Here is a 22488-nt window from a genome sequence, read left to right as displayed (position 1 = left end):
GATCACTTCAGAACATAAAGATGTAAGGGAGAATCTGGGAGGGAGATATACATGGGGGTTCGGGGGGGGGAAAAAGTTCCCATGAAAAAAATAATCATCTCCGCTTTTTAATGGGAAACAGAAGGAAGTGCCCCAAAATCAAGACAGTTAGGACTTTTCTCCCTTAAAAAACCAACACTGTGTGAAAAGCCATTCTCCAAGGCCAGAGCAAGCCCAGGAAAACCCGGACAATTGGCAGATCCACAGCCTGTTGACATTCACGGTCCAGAGCATTATGATGAAGTTTTCGAAGAGTTAGATCATTTTAAGCAGCGGATGCTTTTAGCATTGTGCAACGCATATGATACGTCAGGATCTTTACCCCAAGGTTCTTACATAAACGTATGATAAAAGACAATACAGTTTCCAAAGAGAACGCAGAAAGCTTCTGACCGCAGGGACTTCATCTACTGGCAGAGCTCCAGGTTCAAAATTGTCTGGTATAAATACAGTACAACTAGGTCTGTGGAGAAGAGTTTTGCACTTTTATTAGCTGGAAATGATTCTTGATGAGTTCATTGTCCATTTCCAGGATTCGGAATCTGACAAACACTACAGCATATCATCCTGGGGGGAATGGAAGTCAGGAAGACCACAACCCCATTGACACATGCAACACCATTGTTTTCTAAAAACTAACATAGCAGATACAATGAAGAAACCACAGAAAAGCAGAAAAGAAAAATACCATTTGAATGATAGAGTCAAGTGTTGTAATAAGTGTACCACACCTGCCAAAACACTCATCTTTCCTGCAAAAGTTTTGCATGTAGTTTTTCTGTTAATCACATGTACTTCAACTGTACTTAATTTATGTCTTTACTTTCTTTTAGTACTTTTCCTTGTTCTATTTTGTTTTAAAATAAGACTTATCAGAACTGGGGTTTTGTTTCTGTTTTGTTTCTGTACACAGGATAGATTACCACAATCACAGAAACTTCCATTATCAAATAACTGACCCTGTTATTTTCAGCCTAATTTAATTTTTAAGATTTCCCAGGGATAGTTTAGCTATATCTTGACACAAACAATACGACGTTCCTTCCAAAGAGTGCTGACTGCTTAAAACAGACTACATGTTGGTTCTGGCATATAACATGTAAAATCTCCATGGATAAAATATATATCTATCCTATAAAAACATCTATTCAGAAGAGCTTCCATTAATCAGAAAATGTCATATAAACTTAAAGTATGTCCCATTCAGACACGTTTCTCAAGCCACTACTCTCTTACCATTTCCAATTATTCTCAAAAACTCTGCATACCCCAAAGCCATTTAGCTAACATGGGGATTATCTTGTTAGGCACCATAAACTCATCCAGGTTTTTTTCTTAAAATTTTTGAGTCATTTTGTGTTATGGAGAGAATTCATGAATAAGCAGCTGATCATGTACAGATGACAAAATTTGCATTGATTACAGTTCATATGTTCATAAAATGGACAAGACAAGCCACACAGAAACAGCTTATGTGTCTCATTCTGCGTGTATCTTGGACGTGCATAAGGGGCACTCAGAGGAGTCCAGAAAATCAGTGCAGATGTAAAACACTGTCAATCATCTGATGCACTGTATGCCCAGAGAAGCAAGCTGCCCCTCACTGCAGCAGGATGAGCACAGTTTTGCATCTGTAAGAAATAGTGCTTTAATTATCCCTGTTCTGAACTAAGCAGGAGCCTGCAGCCACTACACTGTGTTGTCTCATCTTTCCCCAGGAAAGGTGGTGTCTCTTCAGCTACAGAAACTGCCTAGGAATCCCATGTGATATTCCAGAATGCAGACCCACGCCAACTGACCAGGACTTCCAGGTGAACTTGGACTGTCATAACTATTACCAGAAGAAAGCAAACGCAGACACCTTTCAGAAAAGATAGTGGTTTGCAGTTCTTTGTGGTCTTGTAAAATATTAGAGCATGCTGAGTGTTGATTTCTGAAGTCCACAGCAAAAGGTGCCTGTTTGGTATCAGCATTTGGAGGCATGAAATTATGCCTTTTATAAATTTAAGGTCAAAGAATGGAATTTCTCAGTGGCTGGCTGAATTCTACCAAAGTGATTGCTTCAGTGCTGTTAGAATTTTACAGCTAACAGGCCAGTATACCCAGAGCTTTGCCTTTAGTTGGCTTCAATCCAATTATTTTACAAAATCATCCATTTAAAGTAATTAACATATTTTAGATCACTAGACATAACGTTAATGCAGCAACACATTGATCTCTCCAGTATTTGTTCATCAGAACTACTGGTGACCACTTGTAATTCTAAAATCATCCCAGAGATTTCAAGATTTTTCCCATTTTGCAGTGGAGCATAAAATGAAGCACTTTGAAAAACCTTTGTCAAGAGAAGAAACACATTACCCAGAATTACAAATACCAAACTCACTAGACCATGTTGGTTTAAGCCTCACAAATCAAATAGAACAGGAACTTTAATCTGAATTTGGAGCAAAAACCATTTTTGGACAGAAGACATTCAATCTGTCCATCTTATGCTCTTAATAAAAAAATATACCCAAATGTAACTTTTTAATAAAAAAAAGCCAACCAACTCCAGCAGTTATCTGTACCAGAAATGTCACAGCTAATGACTGCCATTTCAGAGAGTCTAGGCTCTGTAGCACAGAATTATTCCTTTGTGCATTTTCATACACAGAGTCATTATTTCACCTTTACTCTCGGCTAAATCATATGATCTACTTTAGAGTACTGTATCTGTTGCCCCCATTATTCCTCCATATCAGATGCTCTTTATTTCTGTCTTCCTTGCAAATGTGAGGAAGTCAAATTATTTAGGCCAGATATTTATCATTGAAAGCAGGGCTAGTAGTCACTTTGTTAAACACTCTCTAATCCTAGATTCTAAATGTATGCACCTAAGTCTGGTTAATATCACTGCATCTGCAGCAGCTCAGAGAATACCTTTTTCTTTAAAAATTCTAGTCATTAGATAGAAAGCCTGGTCTTAGAGTCCCTGCTCAGGAAAATCCAATACCACTTTACAGTTAGCAATAGTTTTGCCTTAGGAAAAACTGAAGGAATACAGCTCACCAACTTAATCAAATTAAATCACTTTGCTTCTCTTTTGAGCACTGAATGTTTCTGCTTTGAATCTCTGCATCATCCTAAGTTTGCACTGAATTTTCTTGATATAATAAGAGAATATAAAAGAGAGAAAAATAAGCCCAAATACTGGCTTGTATGGGAGTGGTTCTCCAGCTGTCTCTCACCTGACCATTTTTCCATCATTAACAATCTACTCTGCTACACAAGATCCTGCTTTATTTATCACATAGCCTAATCCACAATATGCTTACTGACATTGCAGACAGTTACAACAGCCACACCCTGAACCATCTGTAGGTAGAAATTAAGCTGTAGTAAAAAGGTTCAGCAAGGACATCCCTGTTTGTACAGCAGATTGTACCTGAAAGAAGTTATCTTCTGCTTTCTTACATCTTTGATTAGGGCTAAATAATTAAAGCATAATCTGCTACAGATCATACCTGAAGACCAATCAAAAGCTACTATTACTTCAAAAGACAGTATGCTACCTGCAAAATGACATTTTTTCACTACTGGCCCTTATTTGCCCAGTGAAGTGTTCCTGGAGAGCAGGAGCAGCAGAGTGAAATTAAAGGTGTCCACTTTGACCTATCACCTGGAACTTGGTTCATCACTGAAAATCTGCCTCTCCCTTTTTTACCATACATACTTACTTACTTCCACCTTACCCCTTACTTCCTCGATTATGATTAGAGCAGTAGATCTGAGCTCTCTTAAAACTGCACTCTATAGAGTCCTGGCTAGGGAATAGCCAATCCTTTTGGTCAACATTTGCAACTAAAAAGGAAGGAGCAAGGAGAGACTAGTGTCACCACAAACCATAGCATTGAGGGATTGTGGGACAGGAATTCATTAAGATGACAAGTATAATTAGCAGCTGATTAAATTAGGTCAGGATAATCAATCACTGGTTTTTAAAAGTGGCTGGGGGAGCTCAGAGTGCAGCACAGCTTTATCTAACATCAACATGAAACATAGTTAAACTACTTTTGCTTTATCAGTGATATCAACTGTTAAAGTACATTTCACAAATACTTTGCATTTTTTTTAATAAACTCTCCTCAGAAATCAAAAGCTATTAACCTCAAATGATTTATTCCTTTTAAGGCTCACCTCAATCCTGCTGTATAAAAACAGTTTTGTTAGCTCCTTCAGAGGACATTGCTGCCTAGCAGAATATTATAATTGTCATATTATCAATTATTGTTTCATTAGTAAGTACCAACATCTTCAGACTCTGACCCCATTTACATTCCACAAATTCTGGTTTTGTCCCACATCAGCACAAACATATAATCTGAAGTACCAGTATATTTAATTTGGGGGTGGGGGGTGGAATATCAGTTTCTAGTCTACGAAAAGACTAGGGTTCTAATCTGAGCCACTAGATACCACTGAAATAAAATGCCCACACATCGCAATTCATATAGGACACACATATGGTACCATACCAAATGGTCAGGTACAAAAATCAGTGGTGTTTGCAAGTCCCCCATGGTATGCACATAAAATTCCTTATCAGCTTTTAAGTCATGCCCTTTTAGTGTTTCTTGCTTAGTTGTTACTGTAATTTAATTACTAGCTGAAGATTACATTTCCTTCCCACTGTTATAGTCAATTTTGTATTGCTTGTTTTTAAGTACCTGGGCACTCCATGGTTAAACTTGAACCATCATCCATCCTTGGCTCCAAAGACATTTTAGGTACATTTATCAAAGACAAGATTAGACTGGAATCTTTTACACAAACTGGGGCACAGGTAGACAGTAACTCAGTTTCACAGAAACAGCACAGACAGCTTTGGAAAGACCAGCAGGGAGCCTTTTTAGCCCTCTGCTCAAGTACCAGGCTCCCTACAAGTCTTCCTCTGTTTTTTCAAGAAGTAAGAAGCAGATTTAAATAAACCCCACACATCTATCTGAACCTCTTTAAAGCACCACTGGTTTTATACCTGAGAAACAGATTTCAGAACCTGTTTCAGAACTTCCCCCCTCCCCCCCCCTCCTTCCTTTAATTGTATTTCCCTTCCAGCATCCAAGTTTTAAGGTCTTTTTGCCATGGGCACCTCATAACAGTTCAACTCTTTGTATCTTGGAGGTTCAGGGGTTTACATGCTAACTACTTATATCCCCCACAGAAAGGGGGAAAGAAGTTATTTCTCATAATTCTTATTCCGGATGCAAGACAAACCATGATGTCCATTTGCCCCAAATTCCAAAACACTTACACTAGCTCACATGAGAATATTTCTAAGACATGCAAGACAGTTACACTTCATGACTGGATTTTTGACAGGATTTGAGTGACTGCTACTCTCCTTTTACATTTGGTAAACAAAAATATACCTCCCTGTTTCTTTAAATCTCATCCATTTATCACAACTGTTGAAAAAAGCAATTAAGTGCAAATGGTTCCTCTGTGAGTTTTGGATACACCTTTATTGGTCCAAAAGAGGAATCCCACCCACTCTTCAGTTTGTCAGTGTTCATACTTCCAGCAGAAATTTCAATACCTTTTTAAAAGTAGAATACCCCTGTATAGTAACACTTTTAATCACTTACTAAAAATCAACTTCTTGTTATTCCCTCATCACATCAACTAATGTGAGGCTGGATTCTGAGGCCATCAGCTTCAGGCAGCTTTGGCATTAACCACAGAACAAGTATCAGGCACTCAAGATGCAAGTGTGACTAACTATGCAACTACATATACTTCCTAGTTTGCCCCCTAAGGCTTCTTGTCTAATTTACCCAATTTTGATGCTTAGCAAGTAAAAACTCTGTCTATGAGAAGACCAGAAAAACCTTCCTTCTGCTCCTCATGCAGCTGCAGAGTGAGCACACCAGATCTCCACATCACGATCCACACACAAAGAAACTGCTGAACAGTTGTTTTTACAAAGGAATTCTCTACCATGTCTCATTTTTTGCCCTGTCATTTGATTTCTCCTTCCTTCAAATGAAAAAGGCATGAGTTTTTCTCAGAAATCTGACTTCCTACACAGATAGAAAAATTGCATACATGGAGACACAAACTGCTTGCAGCTTAAAATCATGCAAGACTAGCATTACAGACAGACAAATCTAATTGAAGAGCTGTGCTATGTGTAAAACTATGGTGCATGCAGTGCATGCAACTATGTAAAACTACTACGCATGCAGTGCAAAGCTGATGGGGGATGCAAACGTCTTCCACCCCACCATCCTGAATGCATAATCAAAAATTGGGAACAGGGGAATATCAACACTTCCAGGTGGGCAGGGGAAAGGAAAGCCTCTTCACCCATTAAGCAAACCATATAGACACATGGGACAGACAGAAGCGATAGCTAAATGACAGAACTATAATCATGGAGCTGCCAAGAAATGTCAGGTGGCTGAAACCAGAATTGTCACAATTTTTCAGTCTCTTAGCTACTGAGGCTGATTTGTTGTTTGCTTTTTTAAAATGAATGCATAAATCAATTCTTTTAATTACACAACAACATGATAAATAGTTGTTCTTATGTCAAGGGGAGATATAAAGCTAGACTACTGGAAATACAACCTATCCTCTCATTTTGTAATTTATATTGTGTGACTAATTATTAAAAGGAGGAAAGGAAAGAAGGCATTTGAGGAAAAGCCTATGGGAATCTAATGCTTACATGTCCTTAAAATTACTCTAAAGTGAAATCCTAGGGTTGTTTGAAAATTCCTAAACAAGAACTCAACACATCCAACCTTACAGAATAATAGACAGCAGTAGTGCAGTAAATACAAAAGTAAACTAACTCACCCATTTATTAATCCGGGTTGGCAATTCAAGAGACATAATTCTGCCTTTACCCTCAAATACACAAACAAATGTACTGTCATTTTTAAGTTTAGGGAAAAAAAATCATCAATTCTCATTCAAATTCATTGAATAGCACAAGTCTTAAAAATTTCCATAATAATTCCTGCCCTTTGATGTACATCTCAGTTACTATACATCTTTTAGAAAGGCATGGATTATGGATATAAAGGCTACAAGCAGTGATTAATGTACTGCGCCTCTTAACTAAGCCATCTCAGTAGTTAATTGTCAAAAACATTCATTTGCTTTCTGGTTTGATCTTTTCTGATTTCCTTCCATTGGATCCTGTCATACTTCTGCATACTAGAATAAAGATTTAGTTAAGTACCTCTGTGATATTTCCAATCCATAACCTTTTGCAGATAAACTACGACGACTGAGCTCCTTAAGGTTTCCATCACAACACTTATTTTCTTGAAAATAAATAATTCACCTCTGCCCTGAACTCCCTCCAATTTTCAGCATATTTTTAAAAGCGTTTGTCACACGATAAAACTACCAGATGATAGGTGATAATCTCTTTTGAAAACTTGGCTCTAGTTTCTGGAGTACAGCACTTTGATGAACAAATTTCATGCTCAACACAATGCTATCTTAAAAAGCAAACAGAACAATCAAAGGCAGAGAATAAAAGTGTACTTAATCTATTTAACAAAGAGAAATACCATTTGACTGTGGAAATGAGTCTACATTCCAAAATTAAGACTTTTTAAATGTAAATTTGATCTAAATGATCACGAAGACAACTGCTGGACTGATAATAATGGACTGCTCCGAAGTAAAATAGGTTAAGGGCTCTGCTCCATATCCTGGAAGCATTATTTGCCATAAGCAAAGAAAATTACTGTGTGACCCATAAACATCTTTGATACAGCCCTTAATTTCTTCAGTTTCTAAAGGAACTTCTTAAAACATTTCTAAATAAAACAATCATCAGGAAGCAATCCTAAAAATATTTTAAAACGGGATAACCAAAATGGTTTCACATAGATTCAGTCCTTTAACACACCATTACTTTGAGGGCATACAATCAAAATCTAATAAGTAAACATTAAATTAGCATACCTTTACAATAGGATACTGCTTGTTGTCTGTTCACATACCAAAGTTCTGTTGTCAACTGTTAGATTACCACATTGCTGGAGACTTCTAGGCAAAAACTAAGTGTCCTTGAATTACAGACAGCACTGCTACAGGCATCCAAAAGGCACTCTTAACACTAAGAACAGCAACAGCAGTGATAATTTTTCAGTTTGACAGTTTTTTAATAATTTCACCCTTTGTTTAGTTTATTTTCTTAATGGCATTTTTTAACAATTTAGAAAGATTCAAAGAACAGGAGATGGAACACCCTATCTTCTGTTCTGTGATTGAAAGCAGGAAGTGATTTTACACCTAACACACCTTTAGTACTTCCAAATGCAAAAGCTTCTGCCACCACAGTTAAATGCAAAGCAGGAACAGCACAGGGAGATATACGCATGCCTGATATTAAACAAGGATGATGAGATTCTACAAATGGCTTGAAAGTGCATGGGAAGGGTAGTGAAGATCTGAAAACAGGAGAAAAGACAACGTGTTCAGGGTGAAATGAAGTATGTCATTGAAGAATATTCAGAGTCTGTTGAAGAACCAGATATATATCACTTGAAATAACAAGGAATTTTCCAAAGCTAAGAGTGAGAATTCAGACTAGAGAAAGCTACTCCAAATACAAGTGTGATGATAGCCTGAGAAGTAATTACAGAATTTACACTTTCCTGGCTCACGCTTTCCAAGCCCTTGCAGATGTGACATTTATTATGCTTGACATAATTATGAGATCAGATAACATAAACCCACAGTAGTTGCCAGTTAAAATATTGTCTTTTGGTTGCTGGCTACCCCATATCAAAGGGCTTAAAGAACTACACTATAGTGCTACCAGAATAACAGCTCCCACCACACTGAAACTCACCCAAACCAATTGCTCCCTGACCTCCCTGTCTCAGGAATCAGATATTCATGTGTCCAGATGCCGCCTGTCCCTGAGCCCTTTCCTAATTTTTAACTATCTAATCAATTACCTGATATAAACAACTTGTGGTCTGCCCGCAAGCAAATTAAGTGTTTGACAACACTGACACCAAGCGACAGAATTCAGAAAAATACAAACCAAAACTACCCCTACAGAAATGTTAGAGCATTTCATCAGTACACTCTGAAAGAGGCAGTCTTATTTTACCAAGAACACAAAAAAGAAGTGAAAACCTATTATAAGAGCTATTTTCACAGAATCCATGCATAAGTGACAGAAACTATGCCCAACATGTTAACAATTCAATTTAACTTTGATGTTGCAAGCACAAGTCAAAGACCATGTATACTTCAAAGTTTTACACAATCTAGCCTCATAAATTCATTTCTAAAGAAAAAAAAAATGAGTAGTTTGCATGAACAGTCAATATCTGATGCCATTAACTTCTGTGGATTTAGTTTATTTTTCAAGTCAAAAAATACAAATAGTACTTTTATGCCCTAGATTAAAAACAAAAGAAATTTTTAGCTGTTAATGCAAAGGTTAATAGACTGCTAAGTCTCACTCACTTACTTTACCTATCCCTCTCTCTGTCGAGAAATCAAAACCCACGCAGTCCAACATCATATGCATTAAATAAAATTGTCACTCCTCCTACTGGCTTAGGTGATGACATTACACAAAACATAAAACCCTACGGACAGAACAGTAACTCTATCAAACATATTGGGTTTGCCACCCACTATGTTTACACCCAGTATTCTATGTCTTCCTGCCAAGTTTCCATGTTCTTACCTGCTGACGTTTGTATGCTAAATCATCAAGATTTTCCAGATCTTTTCGAAACTTCTGGTAGGTTTTCTGTAGATCAGACTTACTGGATACATTTCTTAAAGATTCAAACGTTCTTTGAAACTGTGAAGGTAAAAACAAAAACCATCATTCACACAGTTGCGGTATGTTTCACTGTATTGGGATTTATTCTATGAATATAAATCTTGAGTATAACCACCTTTTAGACATTCCTACAATTTTGTTTTGAAATCAATCCCAGAATTCAAAGCACAGTACATATGCCCTGTTTAGTTAAATTAAATCTTCTAACTTCATAGGTCAGACTTGCATCAGACAAAATGCTAGTAATCAACACAATCTCTAAAGGTTAGTTCTTTTTCTATATCATGTTACAGGATGGACTATATTCATATAGATTTAAAATATTATTTATTTTCAACTAATAAAAGCCTATGCAACTTTATGCAGGCCATGAACTCATCATTCTATCAAGCATAACAGTAGATCTTATATATAACAGGGTACCCCTTATCAGGTTAATTTATTTAAAAATAATTTGCAAGACCAGATACTCACCTTGGGCAACGTGCTCACGTTCTGCATGAAAGCTGTGACACTGTTAATTAAACTCCATTACAGATCTTAATTTTGAATTTAAAATTTCTTTCATGCATACACTATTATTGAAAATAGTACTGGTATTTTTCAAAGAGATGAACAATACCAATCCAGCTGTAGGGAAATATAATAGAAAGGCTAAGATTTGTGTGAAAGGAGAATGGGAGCTACAGCTTCCTTGCTACCTTCAGGAAATCATGAACCTTCTCCTCTGGACTTTCACTATTTCCCCATCTGTAAATGTTCTTCACTTCACAAGCATGTGACAGCTGTAAAGCTGTAAGTAGTTCAGAAATATCTGTTATCACAATGATTACCACAGGAAGCAAGTCTATAAACATTTATTTACACTGATATAATCAGGAAGAACTACACGTCTTCTAAATCCATCCAAAATACTGACTTAGCTTACTACAGTTGCAGGCCCTGTAGAAGTACCTACTGTAAGCTTGCATGTGATACTGATGTCCAAGGAATGACGCAAAAGACCAAAAGAAATTGACTGCTTTCCATTCACATCTGTAAAATCAAGCCCTTCAGTAGTAACTACAGCACACATTTCTCTATATCTTTGCTAAAACTACAGACATTGAATTGGAAAAACAAAACCTAGGAGTAGAAGAGGAAGAAAAACTCCACTCATCTTCAGTCTCTCTTTAAAAAGCTCACAACAGAACTGACACCTAGTGCTGACGTAGACTGCTCCACAGCATGACTCATTCTGTAGGCATCTGACCGAGATCAAGCCCAAGCTGTACATGGTGTTGAACAGCCACTATTTCCTCTTGGGGGATAACAAACAGCTGCAGTGGATTTCAGCTGATGATTTACAATAGACAGATACATCCTGGAATTTTCAGGCAAGTTAGCACTTCTTGTTTGCCATGTTGCAGCTTTTATTTCAGTCTCACTGCTCTCATAACCAAGATGCAAGTTGAGGCAGTATTTATATCTGTTTGTACTTTATCTTACTGTACCTCATTCAGCACCATTAACTGGAGTTAACTGGAGACTTTCTATTGCATTTGAAATGTTTGCTACCAAAAAAAATAAAAGAAAGCTTTCTCACTCACTCAAAGCATACTTCCCTGAATTCTTTAACAGCATGGGTGACAGAACATAAATGCCAAGGCAAAACCAAAAGACTCTCTATTCTTTTCTGTTTGATTTCATTATCTTTCACCTTTTGTAGGTTCTTTTGTTTTCAGATTTTATCTCTGGCCCAGAGTTGCTCTGAAAAGCCTTGAATTTACAATGCTTGCTTTCACCACTTCTGTTAGATGGAAGCAATTTAATCATAACATCTGCAAGCAAGACCCGAGTACAGTTTAAGCTGACCAAAAGCTATCCATATTACTACCTCTTTAGAAGAAGGGAGTAAGAAACTGCTCATAATATATCCGTACAAGTTCATCATACACCCTCAGCTCCAAACCATGACACACACTTCTCCAGAAATTACCCCAAAGCTGCTGCACCCTGTTATGGGGTTAAGTGATACCGAGAAAAGGTCTTCTCTAATGATTCCCAAACTCACTAAGTGGACATAAGGTACAGTCTTTTTTTGAGTTTGTTTACTTTTTTTTTTTTTTAGTCATAAACATGTTAAACTACAATACAGTTGTAGAATCATCATCCTCCTCTAAGTACGTCCTTGATCCCATAGCTTCAAACCTTCCTGTGGCAGGAACTCTACTAGCAAGCTCACTCACTTCCTTATATCCTGAAGCAACCCAAACATTAATAATGCATTTGGCTCTCTGGAAGGAGATCTAAGAACCAGCATATAAGGATGAGTAAATACAAACCAAATGTGTAACTATAAGGGTAATAAATTTCAATAAAATAGATGGGTAATGGCCAGGAAAATTTAATTCAAAAGTAAATAAAAAACAAATCAGCAATTTTAAGAAAACATACATATGCTCTTTTCACTACGGTCAACAGGAAATCAGAAAAATGTGCATTAGACATACACATGTTAAACTTAAAACCACATCTGGATCATTCCATATCATTCGCTATCTGTGTGAAACACCATTTTTGGTGAATGGCAAGAAACCTCTCTCACTGACACTTTTACTGTCTAGAGGTAAAAAGAAATACCAGTACTGCAAAACTATTTTTTCCCCCCTCTTTCACCAATAACCAAATGTAAACAATCATAAGAGATACACCAGCTCCTTTTTGCCTGTCACTCTTTCCAAAGTACTCTGAACACAGTTTCTGGAAGTTACAAAGTAGCATTCCTTTATTACTTTTGCACTCTGTGGCACTGCTGTGTAACTGCCTGAACTGATTCTTCCTCTGAGGAAAGCTGGACCACAAGTACAGAAGAAATACCAGTATTTCCACAATTTTGAAGAGTTTCTGTTTGTCCAGTTACAGCAGATAACTTCATAGCAAAGATATTGCATAGACAACTTTATAGCTTTTCAAAACACAAGAACTTTACATTACAATATACACTACATTGCTTTCACAATTTAAAAAAAAAAAAAAACCAAAAAAACCCCACCAAGATCAAGAACTGTAAAACTAGAGCCAAGGACCCTACACTACAACACACAAGGTGGATAACACACCAGATGCTATGTCCTGAACATGCACCATCAAGACATTGATGAATGAAGGTTGCATGCTTATCTGACTGGAAACCCGCACATGATGGATGTCTTAAATTAAGTGCAGCAACTCTCACAAACCCATCTTAGGTATCCTGAAGCAACAAATACTATCAAAACTTGAAAAGCGATGAAGATTCCCAAATGCAAATGGACTACAAGAGTGTTATTAATATGGCTTCTTCATAAGTATGATGCCCCTGATTAGTAAAGTCCTCCAATCTTCTCTCAGATAGTGATCATGGTATCTTGATCATGGATCAAGATACAGGTATACTTACCATCTAAGTAGTAAGTATAACTGTAAGCATCAGGACTAAATTTCCTATAGTCTCACAGCTTATTCACTGTAATGCCAAAGAAGAGATGTGAGCTCTGCAGGAAAGCTTTTTATAAGGGCTGAGAATCCCCTGGTGTCTTTGTAAGTTCCTGATGCTGCCTTTGGTTTTTTCTCCACTATCCATCTACCTATTTTCAGGAACCTTAGAACTTCTGCTCTTCTGTCGTATGAAATGGAAATGAGGCAAGGAGTTCAAAGAGAAGAAGCTGAGTCATAAACAGAGTGGTTGCATAACATTTCAACAGGAAATCATACTAAAATTTTTGTACTGCTTAAGTTAAAATTTACTATGTTCAGTCTTCATTCAAATTATTTTATCCTATTAATAAAGACTTCAAAGTCTCTTCATGTTGTAGCTTAGTTCTGCATCTTTCTGCAAAAGGTTAATATCACTGTTCACTGTTGCTTCCATGTTCAACTGTTGCTACCTTGTTCAGCTCTTGCAAGCAAACTGGTTCGTAATATTAGTATCTGTGCAATAAGTAATGATATTAAAGGCAGTTGCTGTCTGATTTTTAAAGTTTAGTTTACTACATTTCGATAATGTAGCTTTGCAGCTGCACTTCATAGCATCCTTTATGGAATCCCGAAGAAAATAACTTCTGCACTAGACAAGTTTGAGCTTGTTTGGTTCAAAGTAGATAAAATTCTCTCTAATTTTAATGGGATTCCCTTGACAAGCCTGGGAACCTCAACATAGGCCATAAAAATTAATGGCTAATGTCAGCTAAACAGGAGGCCAGAGCACAAAAATATGAGAATATAAACATGCAAAGTACTTCATTGCTTACAATTCAGAGATGTGGGAGGAGACCATTACATATGGAGTACAAACTCTTATTGCTGATAATAACCTTGCAATCTTCATATAAACAGAAAGATGTGTGGGAGGCAGCAGATACTGCTTCTTCAGTTTGTGAATTATGCTATTTGACAAACCACATATCTTTAATGTCATTTGCCTGGGAGGCTAGCTAAGTTATAAAGGTGACAATCAAATGGCCTGCTGCACATCCTTTACTTAGTCTCCTTCTACATTCTTGATCCATATTTTGGGCCAATGCTGCAAAAAGCCAGTCTGTTATTCAAGAATGAGAACTGTCTCTTTTCTGGTTTTTCTAGAGCTGCATAAGTGAAAGAGTATTTGTCTTTCAGAATTCCAATATTATTATCTTCTACTGCTCAGGGCAGTGAAATAGCACTGAAATATTTTTTCCAGTTGTGAAATATTTCTCTTTATTTTCATATGGATTAACAGAAGTCAAATTAAGGACGAGAAGCCAATTTTATTTCCATTCTGACATAAGGAAGCCATCCATTAAAAAATACCTTTCTATTTTAATAACGTACTGCTTCTTTAGAAGACTATATTATATCAAACGTACTGTTTTACAACGCCAGGACGTAGAGTTGAAAAAAAACATTCAAAAACCCTCTTAAATTCCAATTACTGAAACACATAAGAAAATAGCTGCTTTCCCAATATTTTGCTGTCAGGGAATGGGCAACATGCCTCTTCAGAGAGGTTTACAGAGAGTAGGTCACACAGCTTTTTCCATTCAGAAAATATCAGATGATTTTGCTCTTATTTTAAGGTCTGAAGACGTGCATTTTGATAGTAAATCAGATACTGCTTGGTCTGCATGCATTTCATCATGTCTGCCTCCAAAAGCAAGAGCAAGTTATAAAATAAGTTTCTCTAGATCAGAATGACGTGCATGCTTGAGATACAAGTAATTGTTGATCAGACAAGCCATTTTACATTACACTGACTTCATTGCTATGCTATCAATAAATAACTTGCCAAGATAAACTGATTTTCCAAGGTTATTTTACCAGCCTAGAATTTACCTTCCAAGATTAGCACTCTATAGAAGGAAATTTCAGTGTCACTTCCATATTATCCTTTTATAAGCACTGTACTTCAGCGTTAAGGGTTGATGTAGAAGCAAAACACAGTAATAACTACTCAGAAGGAAACAATTTAGCAATGCTCTTTTTTCCTGAATAGGTTCAAAGAGACTACTGCAATGGAGTCCTAGTCACTGATTAGAGCGTGCAGGCATTACACAGTCCAAATAATAATTTAAAATAAGTGTCTGCTTTTCAGATATCCTACCTTCCAGCTTTCCTAAAATAATTTTTAAACTTAATCACCAAACATAATACAGATTTCTCAAACTCAGCTGTACTTTTGGCAACTTCATGCATTCTATGATAACTCCTATGCTACAAGCCACCTTTGTATCATAAATCTCCTCAAGCTTTATGCTTACAACTTACTTCATTTGGAATTTATCTCACAACTTTACAATTATTCATTTCTATGAAAAATTAGCATATATCTTTCATACTATGTATGTTAAACCAAACTAGAAAAAGTCCATCTTAAATAAAGTCTTACCCATTCAAAATAAGCCCTACTTCTTTCACTCTCCCTCCCCTTACATGTGGGTTGTGCAAAGAGTTTGTATAAAGCTTAGGATCAAGCGAGTCCAGATAAATCTGCTTTCATTGTTATCTTCTCTTGGTTTGTGTAACCTTCTACAACAAGATGACATGTAGATGAGGGAAAGGCTGTGGATGTTGTCTACCTGGACCTTAGTAAAGCCTTTGACACCATCTCCCACAGCATTCTCCTGAGAAGCTGGCTGCTCATGGCTTGGATGGGTGCACTCTGTGCTGAGTAAAAAGCTGGCTGGATGGCCAAGCCCAAAGAGTGGTGGTGAATGAAGTTACATCTGGCTGGAGGCCAGTCACAAGCAGTGTCCCCCAAGGCTCAGTACTGGGGCCAGGCCTGTTTGGTATCTTTATTAATGATCTGGATGAGGGGGATCGAGTGCACCCTCAGTAAGTTTGCAGATGACACCAAGCTAGGTGACAGTAGTGTTGATGTGCTTAAGGATAGGAAGGCTGTAGAGAGGACAGGCTGGAGCAATGGGTCAAGGCCAATTGAATGATGTTCAGCAAGAAGTGCCTAGTCCTGCACTTGGGTCACAACAACCCCATGGAACACTACAGGCCTGGGGAAGAGCGGCTGGAAAGCTGCCCAGCAGAAAAGGACGTCAGGTGCTTGTTGACAGCCAGCTCAACATGAGCCAGCAGTGTGCCCAGGTGGCCAAGGCGGCCAACAGCATCCTGGCCTGTATCCAAAACAGTGTGGCCAGTAGGACAAGGGAAATGATTGTCCCCCTGTAACCAGCATTGGTAAGGCTGCACCTTCAATACTGAATACCCTTCACTGCAGGAGGGACATAGAGGTGCTGGAGTGTGTCCAGAGAAGGGCAACAAAGCTGGTGAAGGGTCTGGAGCACAAGTCTGATGAGGAGCAGCTGAGGGAACTGGGGTTGTTTAGTCTGGAGAGAAAGAGGCTCAGGGTAGACTTTACTGGTCTCTACAGCTGCCTGAAAGGAGGTTGTAGGCAGGTGGGGGTCAGTCCCTTTTCCCAAGTAGCAAGCACTAGGATGAGAGGAAATGGCCTCAAGTTGCACCAGGGGAGGTTTAGATTGGATATTAGGAACAACTTCTTCACTGAGAGGCTGGTCAAGCATTGGAACAGGCTGCCCAGGGAAGTGGTGGAATCGCCATCCCTGGAGGTATTTAAAGGACATGTAGATGTAGCACTTGGGAACACAGTTTAGTGGTGGACTTGGTAGTACTGAGTTAATGGTTGTACTCAATGATCTTAAAGTTTTTTTCCAACCTAAATGATTCTATGATTCTGATCAGTTTCAGAACCTGGCTCTGTACCCCTGGGGTAGCCTACAAATTTTTTTTGCCCTTTTTCTGTTTTTTAATTTTTTACTGCATGATACCACAATACCAAAACCATCAGAAAGTAATGCAGGGAGCAAGTTAAATTCTAGTTTAAGCAGAGTTACACAAGTCATACCAAATACCTAAATCTGAAGTGTAGGTAAGCCTGAGATTACTTACCTCTCTTATTTTATGTAACTATACTGTTTTTCTCCTGCACTTTTAATGTTGATGAATACCCTGCAGGGAAGGGAGGAACAGACAGCACCATGCCCACAGGGTGCAAGTTCACAAGTTGCTTCTTATCTATAGCCATTCTCTTTTTTTTTTTTTTTTCTGGTAAGAGTTTTAAATAACTCTAAGCAAGCATTTTATAAAGATCATGCTGTCTGAGGAGTTCATGAAAAATATGAAGACTTAAACAGTAAATCTACAAGCATGACAAGAAGGGAAAAAAGGCAGATAAAACATGTTGGCTCAGCATGATCTGAAATAGATTAGAGAAAGACAGACTGCCAATGTGCTTTGAATGAAATTCTCAGAACTTGTTACCTTCTTGCTGTTCTCTTCTGATCAATAAATTCGAGCAATTCCATTAGTCTGTTAAATTCACTTAAATAATACCGAGCATTACTAACCATAAGGAATGAGGCTGGTAATACAGCTCTGAATCAGAGTGCGGTGCATGAGATAGCCCTTTGCCTGACTACATTTTTCACAACTCAGCTTTTTGATTAGAGACTTCAAACTCTAAAATCAGTACAGAAACTCAGATACAGACAGCTATTTATTTAAACTCTTCCTTGTTTAAAAAAAATTTAAGTTGTTTAAAGAAGCAAAACCTTTCTTATTCTTATCGATATGATGTACTTTATTTTCTCAGTCAACTGTAAGATGAGCTTGTTGTTTGCACTGCACCACCATACTCTTACAAGGCTGTAAATTCCACAAATGGCTAGAAATGTACTGTACCAGAATACAATCAGTCACTGAGAATTTTTACTGGCTTACACGCATTATTTGATACACACTTTGCTGGGTAAGGATTCTATAGAATCCATAAAACAACCAAAATTCTCTACACTTTATCAGTGAAATTTCAAAAAAGCTAATCTCATGTTCACAAAGGTATGGGTTTGGACATTTGGAGTGAAATTCCTACCAGGTTTATCAAAATCTTCCAAAAAGACTAACCTGTTATTTCTAGCTTAAAAGTTGCATTTCAATATTTTGGTGACAACAATATTCTATATCTTCAGCATTATACTCTGTTTTATATAAAAAAATTATTACATAGAAGCCAAAATCAGTCCAAAGTCTAAGTAAAATGTACACAAAATAATACTCTTATAGACTACATAATCTGGAAGGAGGTAAGCGAGGCTCATCTTTTTTCCTAGGTATACTTAGAATGGCAGATGTGACAGGTAACACTAGATGAGGCTTTATATGACAGCTAGTCACATTGTCATTATTTTCTTTCTATTTTTATTCACAGATTACAGAGGAAATTAAAGTTTAATGATCCAGACTGCATTCTGTCAGTAGAAGTATGGTTTTAAATGTTTTGAATGTCAATGTTGGAATTAACCAGCTTTACTGAGTGAGCCAGACTAAAAACTTTCAACATTCTTTGATAAATGGATTTGAAAAAAAAAAAAAAAGAGATACATAACTAGATAACTCCCCATGAAATACTTATATATTGAATAAGATCTGATTAATACTCTGCAGAGTTCTTTGATGATGCTGGACCACTTCCATTTTATACATACAAACAAAAAAATCTTTTTTGGTTAGAATTTTCATTCCATTTATTCTACTATTACACTACTTCATATATATATATATATATATATAATTTTGGCTTAGTCCTTTAAATTTCTTCATTTTATTCTATGAGAATTATAGAGCTCAGAGTTAAGGAAATAAAGGGCAATGAAATTTCTTGTCTCTTAAATGATTAATAACAGCTGTAATATCCATGTCTTTGTGAAGAAGAGGATAATATGGTAGAAGTATTATAATTTTAGAATAAGTTCAAAGAAAAACGGCTAATGACTTTTCAAGAGAGTTGATTTTCAAGTCATATGAACAGGCAAACATTGAGAATATTAAAGCTGATACAGCAAAGACAAGGTCTACTTTCTATACTGCAGCCACTGTGTGAATATAATGTCTTTTTGTTGGAGCAAGTCCACATTGAAAGAAACCTGAATTCCTAAGGGAGTTTTAAAGTATGATAATTAAAGTTAAGGACTTTGAAAAGAGCAAAGTTGAAACTCATTGAAATATTTAATTGCATTTAAATCTGGCTCAGTTAGGCATGACCAAAGTTGTTATAAACTCAAGGATGTTCAGCAGCATATGCTGAAATTAGTCTATCTTCTAAGTCAATTTTCTAATTCGATGTCAACATAAAAAGACACCATTACAGCTAATACCACTGTTGGCCAGTTCAACAGCCAGGGCAGAGACTAAATAAATATGGAAAATGTCCCACCTTCCTCTTAGGACTAGGATGAGTCTTTTTATAGTGGCATTTTGGAGAGTGTTATGCCACACTAATTTATTCTAAGAGTTAATTGATAATTCAGTTCTCACTCCTATTAAGAGGACTAAATTAAAGTATGGAAGAAGAAGAAAACCCGATTGCACATTTTGCAGTTTTGGAGTTTTTCCTGAATGATACTTTGCATTCTTTTATAATTTTCAGTTACTGTTTGTTTTCATTTTCAAATAGAAATCATGAAGTGAATTACATGGTTGTTTAGAAATACTGAAATTCTAGGAAAAAAGTACCTAATTTTAGTTCTCTCATGTAAAATGTACTGAAAGCATTTTAGAAGGGTGCATCTAGGATTATGAAAATACATACCTAAACATGTATTAGGCTACAAATGAAAAATATAATTTAAGAAATCTGTCCACAAATAGCATGAGAGATACAGGCTACTCCTCTTACAGCTGACAAACTTCCTACATACATAACACCACAGAGGCTTCTGCAAGTCAGCGTTCATTTAGTCTGTACTGCATTTCCAACACTGCATGTTTCAAAACCACATTGAAACCCCCACAACATTATGATGAAATACTGTTCCTACTCCAACTGGGAACTAGATTTTCATTCCCCTGTCCTCACCAAAATGAACTTGCTTCAAAACAGTTCCCTTTAAGTCAATGGGTCCTGTTGTGGCATTATTTAGAGGTGTCACTGATTATTCACCTCTGCCCTGAAACATTAAAAAGTCAATAGAACTCTGAATTTTTATCAGTCTGTCACACATTACTGAAGATGTTAGGGGGAAAAAAAAGGAAACACAACCAGACCAGCTCCTTACTCTTCCCAACAAAGACACACACCAGACTGAATGGAGTAAGGAGCCAGAGAAGAAACTCAGTAAACACATTTTTGTGGTCAGACACATGATGCTGGCAAGATTAAAATCATGTTGTTCAAAAAAGGCTGCTCACAAGGGACACCATGGCTGACATTAAAGGAACTTGCATTTATGTACACAGGAAAGTATTTTTATGTTGAACAATAGAAGTGCGGGCATTTTGCCTAATTCAGAAATAGTGGCACAACCACACATTAGTTGTACATGAGAATAGAAGAATTAAGCCATCCCTCCTGTATAAAGACAGGTGGAAAAAAAGATGACCCAAAACACAGCACTATTATGATAAGCACTTTGGTAACACATTATTCCCCTGAGTGAAAAAATTAAGTGAGTTTTAGAGACTAGTTTCTACTGCACAATTTTTAAAGCTTTGTCAGCACTAGGACTTTCCAGTCTTCTGTCTGCAGTGTACAAATATATAGCTGGAGCCGTACACTTGCCAGAGGCCTCTCACACATCTTCTCCCTCTCCTTCTAGCTGATCTTTCTCACAAACTAACTTGAATACAGAGATAGACCCTTACCTACTCAGTTCTTTCCCTCCACAAATACCCACATAAATTTCCAACTTTAAGATTCTCTGCAAATCAATTATTCCCTACTACTGCCATAAACATCAAGGAGGTTTCATGTATAAAAAGCTATAAAACAATTCAAGTAAGAAAAATCAGGAAATAAGAAATAAAAGGAAGTTAAAATGTAACTGTACAGATAACCACCTCCTTCTCCAGAACAAACATGTTGAGCTAAAAGTAGAAGACTATTTTTTGGTACATTCTACAAATCTCACCTAGAATCTACCGTTTTACCAATTGCCAAGGTGTTATGTGCATGAGATCTGCAATTCCCAAATAAAAGATGAATTTTCAATGCAGAAAGAATCACCAGCAGACACTTCCCTGGCTAAAGGGAGTCTGAGTTAAGTCAAATTCTACTCACCACAGTTAAATGTTCCAGTAAGTATGCCACATCAACCATGTCTGCCAGAATTAGAAGCCTTGTGACAGCTGTAAGCAGAGATCGTGCTGCTTGGACAACAGCCTGCCTCTTAGGCAGATAGCAGGGATCACTGGTAAATGCCTCTGCTGATACCTTTAAGGCTTGACCTGCAAAATGAAGACATAAATTCCCTTAGGCTATATTGCAACAACCAGGGGAAAAAAAGCAGTTTAGACTCCATCAGTTATTTGGCAACTCATAAGTACTGCCAATAAATTTGCCATCTCTTTGTTGCCCTAATGCCTTGAAATGAAGGTCAGTTATTACAGATCATGCAGAATGTTCCACATTTTGAATTATGTTCCCTTTCTGTTCTTCTGAATCATTTAATTCTGAAATAATTCCCTTGGCAATCACACTGTTACTCTTAATCGTACACAACAAGGCCAGGGATGCTATGTTAAACTTTTCTAGTCACTGCTTTTTATATTACTATGTACTTTGCTGTCCTTGCTACTAAATAATTCCTGGTCACAGAAGGATATCAAATCTCGTTCTTCTCATTATAAATATAAGTTAATGGAATGAAAATCTCATACACTTGAACATCTGACTGACATAAAATATGTGAAATCTATGCAATGGAGCTTTTAACCGTGCCAGTTGATAACAATATACTGCTCTCCAGCATGAAGTTTTGCAAATGAAATTTAACAGTAAAAACAATGACAAACACCCAAGTTTACTTTCAGCGGTCTGCCACCTAGACTGAGAAATAAAATGCCATTACACTCATTTCTAAAAGCATTTCAAAAGTCTACTATCAACTGAGGTGCTTTGCTAGTGATGGCAAAACCCCGACAGAACTTTACACAGAGCAGCACTGGAAAACTCATCACACAAACACAAACTGCTAAAATAAATGTTTGACCCATTAAACGCTCTATATCAGCTTGGAAACCAAAGAGGGAGAAAAAGTCACAAAAATGAATAGTTTTCGCTGTGCTAAAATTAGGAAACATCATTAGTAAACGTAGCTATTAAAAGACTA

General features: G+C 37.1%; 1 protein-coding gene across 1 annotated transcript in view; it reads right to left on the bottom strand.

The window, feature by feature from the left end:
* CTNNA3 (catenin alpha 3) overlaps window positions 1–22488 on the bottom strand; it is a 500767-nt gene that overhangs the window by 452053 nt on the left and 26226 nt on the right. Inside the window, exons 4-5 of the mRNA XM_056352597.1 lie at window positions 21438–21604; window positions 9755–9874 (exon numbers count right to left, since the gene is read on the bottom strand). Of these exons, the coding sequence (XP_056208572.1) occupies window positions 9755–9874; window positions 21438–21604 (287 nt within the window). The remainder of the gene's footprint in view (window positions 1–9754; window positions 9875–21437; window positions 21605–22488) is intronic.

Source organism: Falco biarmicus, chromosome 9 (assembly GCF_023638135.1).
Source record: "Falco biarmicus isolate bFalBia1 chromosome 9, bFalBia1.pri, whole genome shotgun sequence".
Taxonomy (NCBI): Eukaryota; Metazoa; Chordata; class Aves; order Falconiformes; family Falconidae; genus Falco; species Falco biarmicus.
Note: the sequence above shows the minus strand (reverse complement) of the source record. Positions and strands in the feature narration are given on the sequence as shown.